At 42.6% G+C, this 14,499-nt stretch overlaps 1 protein-coding gene across 4 annotated transcripts in view; it reads right to left on the bottom strand.

Annotated features, from left to right (window-relative positions):
• Window positions 1–14,405, bottom strand: part of FNIP2 (folliculin interacting protein 2) — a 54,056-nt gene extending 39,651 nt beyond the window's left edge. For 2 of the 4 annotated variants that reach the window (XM_015285329.4, XM_004940908.5), the window contains exon 1: window positions 9,719–9,974. In XM_015285329.4, the coding sequence (XP_015140815.1) occupies window positions 9,719–9,813 (95 nt within the window). In that variant the 5' untranslated portion in view covers window positions 9,814–9,974. Of the gene's footprint in view, window positions 1–5,583; window positions 8,879–9,718; window positions 9,975–12,458; window positions 12,545–14,246 lie in introns of those variants that run through there. The other 2 variants (XM_015285333.4, XM_040699699.2) reach the window with 2 other exon arrangements.
• Window positions 14,406–14,499: the final 94 nt, after the last annotated feature.

The following is a 14,499-nucleotide window of genomic DNA, read 5'->3' as shown; positions in this document are numbered from 1 at the left end:
GTTTATTAGAAATAAGTAAACACATCCTCATGCCAACTGATACAGAAAGATACAAACAACATTGTTTGTATTGTTTGACGTTCAAAAACCCTACCGGTTTGCCAAGAAAAAGTACTGCTCCAAGAGTAATGCCTCCTATGTTATTAAGTTGGTCTGCGATGTCACAGGCGGCTGCTGGTGGCATGGCAGTAGAAGCTGAACCTTCCTACCAATATTCCATTCCATGTTGCTGTTGTGCAACAACAGATGGCAGCAGAGGGGCAGTCTGACAAAATGGTGTCTGACATGGAAGTGCATATGGAGCAAACTGTGCCAGTGAATTCCTCCACACAGAAAAAAAAAGGCACCCATTGACATTGCTGAACATGTACAGAGTCCAAACAGTGGGTATGAGCACAATGAGGTGGTGAATGGTGCATTTCAGTAGTGGCAGCAGTGGCTCACCTCTGCTGGTACACTTTCATGAGAGTGGCACGCAGGCTGTTGTTCATTGCTGTCAAAAATGCATAGCTAATGGTAGTGTCCACATTGAAAAAAAATAGTGTTCCAAGCCGAAAATCTGCTCTATCAAATAGCGTTGTTGTGCTCTTTGTACATGTTGTAGTTTCCAAGGAAATATATGCAAGGCATTACTTCCAGAGCCATCAATGTATCCTTTTGGTAAGAACTCCAGCACTTGGAATTCAAAGTAACTAAAAACACTTGCATGTCAAACTGAATACAGTTTACTAACAAATTGTATCATCAAATTTACTAGGAAAAAAAAGGTCTTGTCATTTTTCATTTGGCTAGGTCTTTTTCTTTGCCTCTTAATATCCAGCACAGTGGTTTTACAACTCTACTTTTGTATTTTATTAACACGGTGACATATAAACCTTAAGATAGCAAATACGGCACTTCAGCACTGCTGAAGCAGCTCGAATTGGTCAGCTAGCAAAATGTTGCTGAGTTCTCTGTAAATAGATACAGCCAGCTGTTGTAAGAGCAAGATGTTTCTTAACTCTTTTGGAAAATAAAAAGAGAATCAAGGAGGTAACTGAAAAGTTAGCTTGCAATAATGGGAGTGAGAACGAATAAAGTACATTGAATACTTATGGAAATGTACTGATTTATCCCGCTGGCAGGAATACAAGAAAGAACACAGGCACAAGAAGCCATACGTGATCATCTAAAAGTTGCTATAGCATGAACAGCAAAGTCCATCGTCTCTCCATAGATGAATGCCAGGAAATCCTGACTTAGATTGAATGAAGTGATAACACAGATGGATATAACGTCAGCTCCGGCGTTTTTCATCAGTTACGGCCAAAAATATTGTGTATTTTCTTTGTTCTTGTTGTTATGACCATTTGTCTATTCCATCCAAAACACTTTCCTTAACCCTCAATTGCAGATAGCACTGAAAGTAGTTTTACAGCACTGAATCCTGAAAGTTTTGTATATATTTACTTTTACGTTTCACTACAAAGGAGAGAAGCCACGTCTTAGAACTCTGTACAAGTTCAGGGTAGTTAAATCACTCATAATTTAGCACCTTCTCAATGAAACGAGAGACAAAACCAAAGAAACCACAGTTTAGCCACAGCCTGGCATGGCAAATGCAGACTTACTGCAAGACACTATCCAAGAGACTTACGTTTTGTTTACTATACCAATTGCATAGGATTTTGAATGTATACATAGTCATTAAGTTATGAAATAACCTCTTGCTTAAAGTAGGCCAACCACTCTAACTACTCGCATAGATTCCTGAACATTTTATCCAATATAATGGTATTATATTAAAAGTTTATGCAGTCAGGTTTATGAGTACAAGTTGCTCATGCTCAGAAACATGCTAAAATAGAGTGTTAGTCAATGATGAAATATACAGACCAAAAGCAAAAAACACAGAAAAGAGCCACGTGCAACCTTGCTGTGCAATAGGAACGTTTCACACATTTGCTAATAGAAACAACCTAAAACTTCTAAAACATCAGCAAACTCATGTAGCAATTGTCTATTTACCTAAATCAGAAACCATTCTCCTTGTGAGCAGGTAAGAATTGGTCAAGGTCCATCAGTGATCCTCAGTGGAAACTGAGGATCTTTTTAAAAAAAGAAAAGGAAACTTTTTAACCACTACAGATTCAGGACAACTTGATTAAAAACAAACAAACAAAAAACACAGAATTCTCACTTTCTTTCCCATTCAAAACAGGGCCAGAAATCAGACAAAGAGATCAGGCAGATGCAGTGTCAATTGTGTACAAAGATTTGCTGGGTTTTTTTCTTTTATTTTTTTCTTTTATTTATTTATCTATTGCCAGTCACCTCTGCTATCATTCTTATCCATTATGAGATCCAATATTCTCTTCCCATTTTCCACTCCACTGCCAATCTAGCCCTGGACTCGTTGTCCAGTCCAGCTACACATAGCCATTTTATGAAGTTATCACATGCCACCATAAAATGACAAAGAAGCCTAGATTTAGATACTCCTTCTTGTATCTTCATTCAAAACTACTCCTAAACATTTTTGTATCTATAAAACTTCTCATTTGAAATATTCAAGTCATCAGGTGTCACTCACTCACCCTCAAACTTGGAATCACACATGAAACTGTTTAGTGCTCAGTAAGTACAGACAGATGTTATAAATGGTATCCAGACCATTTTTCCAACTCTTTAGCTTGATGCTATTTAGAAACTCATTTAATGGGTGGTAATGCAGAAGCTGGCACTCCTGAATCTGTTTGAGCACACTACCACACGAGAGCAACCTTCCTCCAGGCTAAAAGCCAACATCCAGTAAGGGCTCAGATTCACGTTACCATGGCTATCAGCCAAGTGAACCAAAGTGGTTACCAGCTCCCAGGTCCTTATTACAGTCATCTCAACACAGCTGAGGACCAGAACATATGAGCCCTCGATAGCTATTTCCACATGAAGTCTGATAGCTTAACACAAAGTGCTGTAGGAGATGGTTATATCACCAACCTTTACACAGACAGGACTGAGAAGGGCTTCAACACTCTCTACCCTATCAACACTGCCGTGGAAGTGATAAGTATCCAGTGAATGACCCTAGCATGGGAGAAAGTGACATCATCCCACACCACTGCAATCCATTTGCCAAGAGCAGATCCTTAACGCACAGAGACTCAACTCTGCTGCTGCTGTACAGCTGGACAAAACTGCACCTAACTCCCTTCTTCTTTGTGCCTTCATAGAGGTTACCAACCTTCCTTTCTGGAAGGTGAACAGGTCACTGCCCACATCATTTAAAAAGTTGAACCTTTTATTTCTTATAAGTCACATCAGCTTTCCAGTGCAGCAAAACATTAAAAAAGAATGAAGATTATAGATGGTCATTTTGCGGAAAGGCAAGGAAAGATGACAGATACAAGCACTCTGTTCAGTAATAGTTGAATGAGTTAATATGGCCACACACAGAAACAAAGAAAACAGACAATCTGTGTGACCGTAGGCTCATTCACAAGTTGCAGATTTTGAAAAATTTTCATAACTGTCTTTTTTCAGAATTTCAAGTTGTAATGTGAATGTTGGAAGTACTGCCTGATCTGGAAGTGATCCACTTTTAGTTCTAAGTAGGTTCTTTCACTATGTATTTGACAGTTTCTAAGTCAACCTCTTGACCATTTCCTTCAAAAGCCATTAACTAGTGTAGTCTGCTCAAATTTCCTGTGCTCCTGAAGTTTCTCATTCACATACCCAGTCCCTCAAGTCAAACAACTTCAGTTGTCAAATAACATTCAGATTCAGAATTCAGTGCAAACACTTTGCACAGAAATTCAAAGCACCAAATTTGTTCAAGCTACTGTTTCCTCTCCTAAGTCAGTATGCTTAATACTAGTAGGAGCAAGGAGATATTATGCAAGAAGCTTTCTGACTTCCCTATAAAATATACTGTAGTAAAGCATTTAGAATTCTAATTGGAAAGTGCTAACATCCAACTCAGCCCTTAGCACCTCTATTAGACAATTAAACAAATATTGACCATTTGTTTACATAATACACCTAATTTCATTAGCACATCTGAAACTTCTCTGAGCACCTCGGAGGAGAAAAATTGAACCACATGACATTTAGATAAGAATACACTGCAGAGAAAGCTCCATACTGATTCAGTAATTGCATGACATATACATAGCTCAAATTTCATTTCAGCACATGGAAAGAAAATCATGAGTCAGTTTTAACAACAGTAGATGTTATTTAGAACTCTCATACCTATTAATCACTACAATTCTAACCACCTCCCCACCATCCAGGATGCGTGTTGACCAACAAAACAGAAATATTTTGGCTGTAGTCACATGAAAGCATCAGTACTTGCCCTAATGAGGTCCGGAAAGACAGATCTATAACCAAACTCCCTAAGCCAGCCCTCTTGGTGCCTCAGAAGAATGCTTCACCTTGCAGCCTGTGCTAAAGCTTGTCTTGTGACCTCAATCTTGTATATAAAGTATGACACTGCTACAAATGGTTTGCACAGCTGATGCATGCAAATAGGGCAAACGGAGCACTGGAAGAAAGGCAGTTAGAACTGTCAGCATGAGGAAAAAGCCAAATGGAGAAGAACCTGAGCCTGAAGGTTAAGAAAACTTGGAGGTAGAACACACATAGAAGTGGTTCACAACAGGCAAACATAGTGAATGGCAATGTCCAGGCTGGCTAACCACATTGGTGGTAATCAGATACTTCATCGCAAGGAAGTGCTTGCAAAGTGACACACCAGCCACATTTGGTGCCCTCACACACAAAATGCCCAATTCAAAGTCTTCCTTTTCTCACATACTGCTGCAACTGTATTCATGAGAAACCTCACATGGCAAAGAGTGATAATTAGGATAACATAAGAACATTCTTCTTACGGTGCTTTGTCCAAGTGGCATTCAAGACGATGCCGCTCTCTTAATCAAGGGTGCACTTAGTAGAACCAACTGTTGGAAAATACAGAACAGAACAGGCAGCTCTGAAGCTGACTCTTCTGTTCAGAAGCCACCCCTGAATGCTGCTCAAGCACAAAGTACATTACAGATGAAAGCAAAGATTGTCAGCATCACAGGGAATACCTATGAATGGGTATACTGCTGATACTTGTAGCACACACAGCTACTACTAAACCAAGGAATTCTCCCTGGGGGAAAAAAAAAAAAAAAAAAAAGTCTGAGCAGCTTCAACAGAAGTATCAGAACAAGAGATACATTCCTTTTGTGGAAACAATTACTCCACTTTCTGACCCCAACTATTTTGTCACAGACCTCACTGGACTTTCAGCAGGATGTCACTGCTCAGACCAGAATCACAATGAAAAGTCACTACTACAAAGGAGAACAACTACATCCAGCAGTGTCAAAGTAGGATAATATAACTTAATGACTACAACATTCCTGCCAAATCTCTCCTACCTTCCATCCTTCTCAACTTTTAATAAAGCTTTTTTGTTACTTCATCAGAGTTTACTGAGGAGTCTAGTAAAGCACACCTACACCACTTCTCCTGGTTTCTCTATGAGTACAGTTTCTTTGAGTGAATGTCCAATTTTCTACTCAGCACAGTATGTAGCAGAGCACTCACCTATGCAGCCTTGGGCATGTAAACAGCAGAAGTACCCTAAGAATCAGCCCTCAAGCACCTGGTATCCAACTGCACACCAATTTAAGAGTCAAGCACGTAGGTTGCTTGTTATGCCACATTATTAAGTTACCTGTAAATCAGAAACAAGATAACCCACTGGTAAAACCAATTTGTTCAGTCAAGCAAGAACATGTCTTTCTATGAGAGTAAATAAAATGATCAAGGTGCATTCATCTCTCTCAATGTCAACTGTGGTGTAAAAAGAAAACAACAACAAAAAAACAACAGAAATGCCACATAGAGTGCTTCTTCTTGCAACCATGAGAGAGAACAAGAGCTAGTCTCAAAGCAAAGCCAGAGAAAATCAAGAGGTTGTTCAGTGATGGAAGCCTCTGGTGGAAGGGAAAGCCAAACAGCATTAAGGGGGAGAATAGCCTTGGTTCCTGAAAAGCTCAAAAGCCAGAGGGCTTGGGTCTTGTTTGTTTTCCTCCAAAACGGCCCCAGGCTGGAAGCGTGGTTTCCACGTCAAAAGACCATACTTTCAATCACTTCCTCACTAAGCTGTTTCTTGAGTGAGACTACTTGCAATAAGTCTCCTTCTGCGGAGCACACTCCTTAGCTCTCATTACTGAGGAAAGGCCAAGCCAGAACAGAGGCATAATGCTGCACCTTAAGACTCACCTTCAGCCATCAGCGAAGAGGTAAAAGGCCAAGACTTGCTTCAAACCTTCCCACACCCATGCTCAGCTCCGGCCCTAAGCTGCACCTCCTGTCCAATAGGATAGGGATTTTTTTCCCCCCCAAATGCTTTTTTTAAAGGGCTCACAATCAGATTTGTAGTGGTATTTCCATGAAAGATGTACATGTGTGCTCAGTATCTTTACTGCTGCATGGACACTTACAGAGCTGCAAGAAGCTTAAGAGAAACCTAATTAGGCTACAGGAATTTACTGAGGAGTGTTTCATTTTAACAAAGAAAGATACAACAAACTGACATGGCAAGCATATGCAAAGCTCACCACTGCTTTCTTTCCTTTTTCAGAAGGTGGAACATTGCTAGGCTGGTAATCAGCGCTGTGAAATAATGCCTAGTGAGTAGGATCTCACTGAGCATTTCAGCACTATGACCAAAGGAATTATTAATATCAACTGCCAGACAAATGATCTCATATACCAACATTAACAAACTGTTACCAGATAGATATCCTGCAGCTACAACATGACATCCGTTCCATTACAGGCATCAGAAGGAGCAGCTGATATTTAAAGCTGAAGTAAGAGCCTGTTTGCAAGTTTTGAACCCAGCTGAAATAACACATTTTTAATAGAACCCACGTAAAATAAAATCATTGCCTATTTCACATTGTTTCTTCACAAAACATATAAAATAAATCTTATCAGTGGTTGCAGCACAAAAAGTACATATTTTCCAGTGAGAGAGCAATCTTTCAAGAACTCCAGTATATGTCCTTTCATTTTTTTATTTTTATTTTTTTTACTCCCTGGATGCAGGTGCTTTATAATCAAAAACAGCAACAAACCACACAAAATATGAAACTAGTGTGAAATCATAGCCCTCTGCTTAGAACTTCAATCTTTTGTGTTTAAAAGTACAGCAAAACACTGCTGTACGATCTCATCCTAGAGTCAAGCAAGAACTACAAACTGCTGTAAACTGAAGTACAAGTCATCCACAACAGTTAATTTTCTTAAAGCCACTCAATACCAACACTAACAAGTCTAGCCCTTGAGACATTCTAGTCTTGACGTAAACTTTGTGGTTATTAAATTAAAAATTCTAGGGGAGGAGGATGCTTTGTTTCTGCCATAATAGCTGCTCTTCTGCTGCGCACATGAACTTGGTCGCACTCCAGAATCTGTACAGACTACTCTAAATCTAACTTGGAAGGGAAGTGACATTTGATAAGCAAATAAGAAATATGTATATATACACACATACAGATATTTTTACTTAAGGGAAGCAAAAACCAGTAGTAATAAAAAACAGAAGCTGAAGAACTGCTCAGAACAAATATAATGTCATGTCATGAGTACCCATCTGCACCCCAGCTGTTTTTATCTTTCTTTAAAGAGAAATAAGATATTCTACAGTTCTAGACACTGCCCTTTCACCACCTTGTAGTCCCATTATTCTGAAGGGTGGTGCAGGCCAATAGTAAGTCCTGCTATCCTAAGAGCACTTCATTAAAGCCTACACCTTGTGTTTACTTCCTTCTCACCCAGCAGGTAAGGGCTGTGTTTCCATTAGCATGTAGTGCAGCCCAGCAGGACTAGATCCACACAGAGCAATAAAATAATTGGTGCTAAGGACCTGACACCCACACTGTGCATGTTGTGAGGTTTTATATTTCAGCAGCAGTATCACGCTCCAATGACAGAACACACTGTGGCTGGGCATTCAGTGGTTGGAGCACTTTCTAATTTCATTCAATCCAACAGGAATCCAGTTTGCACACCGAAGCCACTTAGCTATAGGAGCCAAAGTTCTGTAAGTGGAGACAATTGAGAGGATTTCTTTAAACGAGCACTCCTGGTCCAAATTAAAATGTTAATGCTCCTGCAGCCAAGAACCATTTCATGTGGCTCAACATTCAGCTATAGGCACCACAGCCCTTTTAGCCTATGAGACTGTGCCAGCTCATTCTGGTAAGCAGCATCCATGACAGCTTGCTTTTCTCTCCAGAACCAAAGAGAGGAAGCAGCTCTGATGCTTGGTCAAGTTTTAGCTCCAGTGAAAGGAAAATAGCACAAGCAGCACAAGTACTCTTCACAGGCAGACCTCAAGTCTGGTCCAATGCCATCTGCAACAAAGCTTCTCCTGCTTATCCAGGGAACGCTATCAAATGCAAAGCTTAATAGTGACATATTGGGGGGGGGGGGGGGGGAGTTGTCAAATTAGGTAAACTTGGGGTGCTATCATCTACACGAATCATTTTCAGCAAGTCTGTTACTGCTTTGGGTGAGGGCCACACATGAAGACACTCAGGCTTTCAGGGGTTCTGTAACAATCCAAGGTCCAAGGATACAGACAAATCACTGGTCTCAAAGGACTGGTTAGAAGATCTATATAAAGCAAGACAGACACCAAATGTGGAATGATCTCATTAACTAATAAAATTCACTAAAATTCTTAAAAATATAGGCTTGCCATTAGACCAGAAAGCAATCCTGCCGCTCTGCCTCTAACAGTGACCAGCACAATATGCTTAACGCAGAAGTTACCAAAGGATTAAGACTTCACTTCTATTTCCAGTCATGTATTGCCATTCAGTCAGAAATCAATATTCAACAGAAAGTCTAATAAAAATTTTGCTCCTAAGACCCACTGACTATACTCCTGCAGGTCACCAAAAGATCACTGGAAAAAAAAAAAAAAAAAAAGAAAATACTGCAGCACATTTAGAAGTTATAAGGAAGAATTTTCATGCAATATTAACATGCAAAAAAAAAAAAAAATAATAACACCAAAATCCTCCCCCCCCAAAAAACCTCTAAGATGCCAAAACCTAATCAGGAATCAGGTAGTAAAGGAGGAGAAGAATGGGAAATAAAGAGTGATGAGTGTCTACAATAAAAATCGTAATTACAACAAATATTTAAATCTTTAAGTGCCATACCATTTAAACACTACTGAAACTGAAAACCAGTGTGGAATATCTTACCTAGTGAGCAGGGGAAAGAAATACATAGGCCCTAACCTCACAAGACACTGCAAATAGAAGAAACACAGATTTTATCAGGGAATACACTGTGCAGGGAAACTGCCTCGTGCAGATCCCGATGAATCCAAAAGAAAGAACAGAACGTCAGTCTCTGATACAAAGCACTTGGTATGATTTCGTGGACGGAGCAAAACAACAGGGTAGGTATGGAAAATATGCATTCTTTCAAATGGAGAGAGTCAATTATACCTCACGTGCTACGGAGAGTAAGGAGCAAGGCTTTACAGCTGCCCCAGATACTCCAGTCCTGCTTTCCAACGAGAAAGCAGCACAAGCGCTCCGGCCAAAGGAATCACCTCGTAACCCAGACACCCTGACACCGCTTAGATGTTACCACGCGGAGGGCGGCGCGGAACCTCATCCCGCGGTGCTCCTCGTGCTCCGCCGCTCACCTGAAAGCAGGCCCCTCCCCGGGAGCCCGGCCGCCGGGGGCCGCCGCGCCACTGCCCCTTTTGTTGAAGAGCTTCTGCAGCAGTGTGGGGGCCATGCTGCCGCGCCGCCCCGCCCGCTCGGCTCACCGAGCGGCTCAGTTCGCGGAGGGCGGCCGCGGCTTCATTCCCGCGGCCGTGGAGCCGCCCAGCATCGCGCAGAGGAGGCGAGGGGCGCCAACAGCCGCCCGTCACCTGACAGCACCCGCTCCCGCCCGACGTCCGAGCCGCCCGGCGGGGACGCGGACGCGGAGGCACCGCGCCCCTCAGACGGCTCTCATTGGCTGGGCACCGCGCCAGACCCCGCCCCCAGCGCCGGGAGCCAGCCTTAAAGGGACACGAGCACTGCGCGGGTGTGTGCGTGCGGGTAGCTCACACGGGTGGAGCGATGCACATAAATTACACGTATTTTTGTACTCGTAGCAACATGCATGCGCATATATATGTATAATGTACATCTTATAATACATCTGTGGGCATGTGAATACATTTATGTATATACACCTTAACTTAAAACCCGAATATCCAAATGCCATTCTGATGTTACTATATTTGTGTTTGCTTAACATGGCTGGTTACATAGAATTGCAGAATATCCCAAGCTGGAGGGAACCCTAAGGGTCACCGAGTTCAACCCTTGGCTCCACTCTGAGCACCCAATAGTCCAGACCTATGTTTGAGAGAGGTATTCAAATGCTGCTTGAACTCCAGCAGCTCAGGGCCGTGCCTGCTGCCCTGGGCAGCCTGTTCCATGCCCACCTCCTTCTGTTGAAGAACCTTTCCCTAACCCGCAGCTGACCCTCCCTTGACAAAGCTCCATGCCATTCCCTTGGGCCCTGTTGCTGCCACAGAGAGCAGAGCTCGGAGCTGCAGCCATCATCAGGCCTCCCCTCAGCCCCTTTTGCTCTGGGCTGAACAAACTGAGGGACCTCAGATGCTCTTCATGCAACTTGTCCTCCAGAGTCTTCACCACCTCTGTAGCCCTCCTTTGGATGCTCTCTGATAGCTTTATGTGTGGTCTTGTCCACCAGCAGGGCTCTATGTCCACCCAGCCACTAAGAGAACATAAATCCAAATGTTCGCCTTTAACCAGCTAAGCAATAGTAAATAAAGCAGAATCCCACTCTTCTTCAGTAAACTAGGAGACGGGACATGGAGAAGGGAAAGGCAGATGCAGGGCCATCACAAAACCTGACACCAACTCAACATCCAGCAGTGCCAGAAGACGCAGACAACCTGCGTCTTGGAGCCAGCTTTCCAGTGTCAGGAGCAGCTGATATATCTTTAAAATAAAAGCCAGGAGATGACAGCCCACTGGCCTGATCAGGTCCTCCCTCTGAAACATGGCTGAATCTGGAAAATGCTCAGGTGACCTCGTCAGAAGGCCTGTTCCCAGAAGGGATCACCATTCTGAAGGTTCTTGGGTGCTGTATCCGTGAAACTGAGCACCTGATGTACTGCTTTTAAGTCTTCATTTCCAGCACCATCACCACCTGCACCCAGTCACTGCGGCCAGTCCAATCCACCAAAAAAGGACAGAAACATGAGGGCACGGCACTGGCAGTGCCCTGCAAGGGGGTGAGCAGCAGGGTGCAGGTATATAAGATGACAGCCATCATGGCTGACAGAGTAGACAATGTCAGTGAGGAGCTGGGCACCCAAATCCAGAAATAAACACTGCACTGTAATTCTTACAGAACAGTCCTGAGGAACTTCAAGTTGCATATGTTGTGACTGCCACCACATTAAGTGGAGCTGCATTAAGTGGCGATGGACAGTGAGGGAAGAACCACAGACTAAAACAGTTGGCTTAGAGAGCCCAAAGCCCACATCATGAACACTTCACAGGGTTTTATTTTGGACTGGTTGTAGGCTGGTCCTGTGGGCAGAATGATTGGCAGTGGCTGGAGCATGTTGAATGTGTTTCCGCAAAAAAAGGCCCGGTTTAGTTTTGTCTGAAAATAGTTTTCATAGTCTGTATGCACTATCCCATCCCAATTAGAGTTTGGCTGTAAAGAAAACCTGACAAAGAAAATGCAAAAATGCAATGACTTTTCACTATCCAAGGAGTGCAAAATATGAGCAGGTATAAAGAAAAATGCCACACCATCTCCCAGGCAAAGACCACTTACAGCAAGATAGCATTTCTACAGCACTCACTCTCTTTAGAAGACATGAAATAAAAATGTGGCATAGGAGAATCAAAACCTCATTTATAATATCTCCTAAGGGGCAGGGAGAACACATTGTGATTGATTAAACTCAGGACACAAAAGGAGATTGATTCTTAAAAGTAGAAAAATAGGACAATGCCTTAGAAAGCTGTCAATACATTAAAAAGATCCATCAAATCCAGGAATATCTAGATGTTTGGGTGTTCTTGTGTTCCACAGACCATAAATCTCTCTGAAGACTCTCTCCTGGAAATGTAGAAACTAGGCTTTATAGCCAGGACAAACTGACTTAAAATCCCAGTCTCCAAAGTCAGAGTCACCCTCGTTGTCACTTAGCCCCAGATGAACTTAAGTTCCATTTCAACTGTTTCCTTTCCATCTCTCAGTCCCAAACACATAAGCACAAAGTATTCCTAAACCTTCGTTGTCAGAATTAGGCTTTGGAGTAACCACAAAATGAAGACAGAAAATGTAAGCTCTGAAGATTTTACCAAAGGTTCACTAATTGAGGACATTTGGTAATTACTTACTGCTTAGTGATTTGCACTGTGCGAAGTTACACAAGGGCAGATTAAGTCTTGCTACACTTTGTAAAGCATCAGCTACATTTTGGATTCTGTAAAATAAATAAAATCTGATTTTTATTGCTGCTGAGGAAAATGTATTATCCATTAATGTCTAGAATTATTGCCTCTGAATATTATTATTACTACTGTTTAGCACAGTAAGTCTAAATTACTCTCCACAGAGAACTTTGAAAGCCTATTCCAGAATGCATTCCACTTTTCAGGCAGGGATAGAGTCTGACAGCAACAGAGTGCCTGGGACTGCAGCCCCTGCAAAGCAGCTCCATCATCTTTCACTGAATGGAGCATTATGTAATGTGTGCTGTTGCTGCAGCAACTTTTCCCAGCCGCTGAAAAATGCCACAGAGATGCTGCCTTAATATAGATAAGCAGTTTCTCTCTCTTTTTACATGGAAGATACAGTCATTTAAAAAGGAAAGTCTAAAGAGAAGCAATAATGTAAGGAAATTATTTCAAAAATACCAGTAATTATTAATGTATAAAATGAAACATTCAGTTGTTAACAATCTTCAGTATTAAAAACAGGAAGACCAGATGAAGGATCTCTTCTTTCAATCACCAAAATACAAATATTGTGTAGTTTGGGGGAAAAAAATTGTCTTGTGTACAGACTAATAGGTATTTACAGCCCTTTGTAATCGCTGCTTTTACTTACGTATTCTGACAGGTTTCCTGAAGCAAAGGAACAGAAGTGCCTGAAGATGAACATGACTGTGGATGTTCAAGCACTTGCCCAGGACCTGCTTGGTTCCTCTAGACAGCAGGACTGTCAGCATTCACAGAATGAATTTCTCAGCCTCCTGCCTGGGACTCCATCCGAAGTTTAGCAGGAGATTCTCCTACCCTAGATTTTCAAAGGCAAAATCCACTGTGGAAATTCCTATTTGCAGGCTGTGCTCTTGTCTTTAAATCCATGCCAATGTGCTTCATCTTGGACTCTATCCTACCCCCATCAAAAATGCTTTCTATATCATAACGAATAGTTATCCTAATTGGATATTTTAATGTCTTTGAATGATCAATAACAACAATAAATAGCATCATACACTTACATGGAATTACAGTAGCATCCAGGACACATATTTGTACCAAAAGGGAGAGCACACAGCCCAGCTACAGAACTAATGTCCCACCCTAGCACAGTGGCACCACCACTCAGAGGGCAGCCGACACTCCACACCTCTCCTTCATCCCAGGCCTGCCTTGTACCACTAACAGAAGCCATGGTGATGCTGCTGTGCACAGCACAGGTCCCAAGGTACAGTGTGCTGCCCCGCTTGGTTGTGTCCACAGCATGCAGTAAGCAGAGATAAAATAACAATGAAAAAGTGTTCCTATTTTTGCCAGATTCTTAACTAAATGATGTGAAAGTCAGTGACGAGTACCTGCCTGACTTCTCTTTCAACTTCTTACATGTCAGCATAACAGACACTTTGCTTCTGAAAACATGGTGAGGCAAGAACATACAGCTCTTTCTTTGGTTACTGCTGCATTTTCATTCAGCCGAAAGGAATCGCACGCACAATACAGATTGGGCAGAGAATGGCTTGAGAGCAACCCTGCAGACGATGTGGGGGGTGTCGGTTGATGAAAAATTCAATGTGAGCCGACAATGCATGCTTGCTGCCCAGAAGGCCAACCGTACCCTGGGTTGCATCAAGAGAAGTGTCACCAGCAGGTCAAGGGAGGTGATTCTGTACCTCTGCTCTGCTCTGCTCTGTCAGAACCCACCTGGAGTACCGCTTCCAGTTCTGGGTTCCCCAGCACAAGAAGAACATGGAGATGCTGGAAGATGGATATGCAGAAAAAGAGCAGAAGCCGAGCAGTGAGCCAGCTGACGGAACAACAGCCTTACCGCCCCCACCCGCGGAGGGGCTACGTTTGATGGGTGAGGTCACGTGCGCGGACGTGCCATGTCACGTGGCAGGGCCCAGGCTGACGGCGCTCTGCCGTGGCGGGGTTGGCGCGCTCTGCGCCGCGCTGC

Source organism: Gallus gallus, chromosome 4 (assembly GCF_016699485.2).
Source record: "Gallus gallus isolate bGalGal1 chromosome 4, bGalGal1.mat.broiler.GRCg7b, whole genome shotgun sequence".
NCBI lineage: Eukaryota > Metazoa > Chordata > Aves > Galliformes > Phasianidae > Gallus > Gallus gallus.
This window is presented reverse-complemented; position numbering and strand designations above follow the sequence as displayed.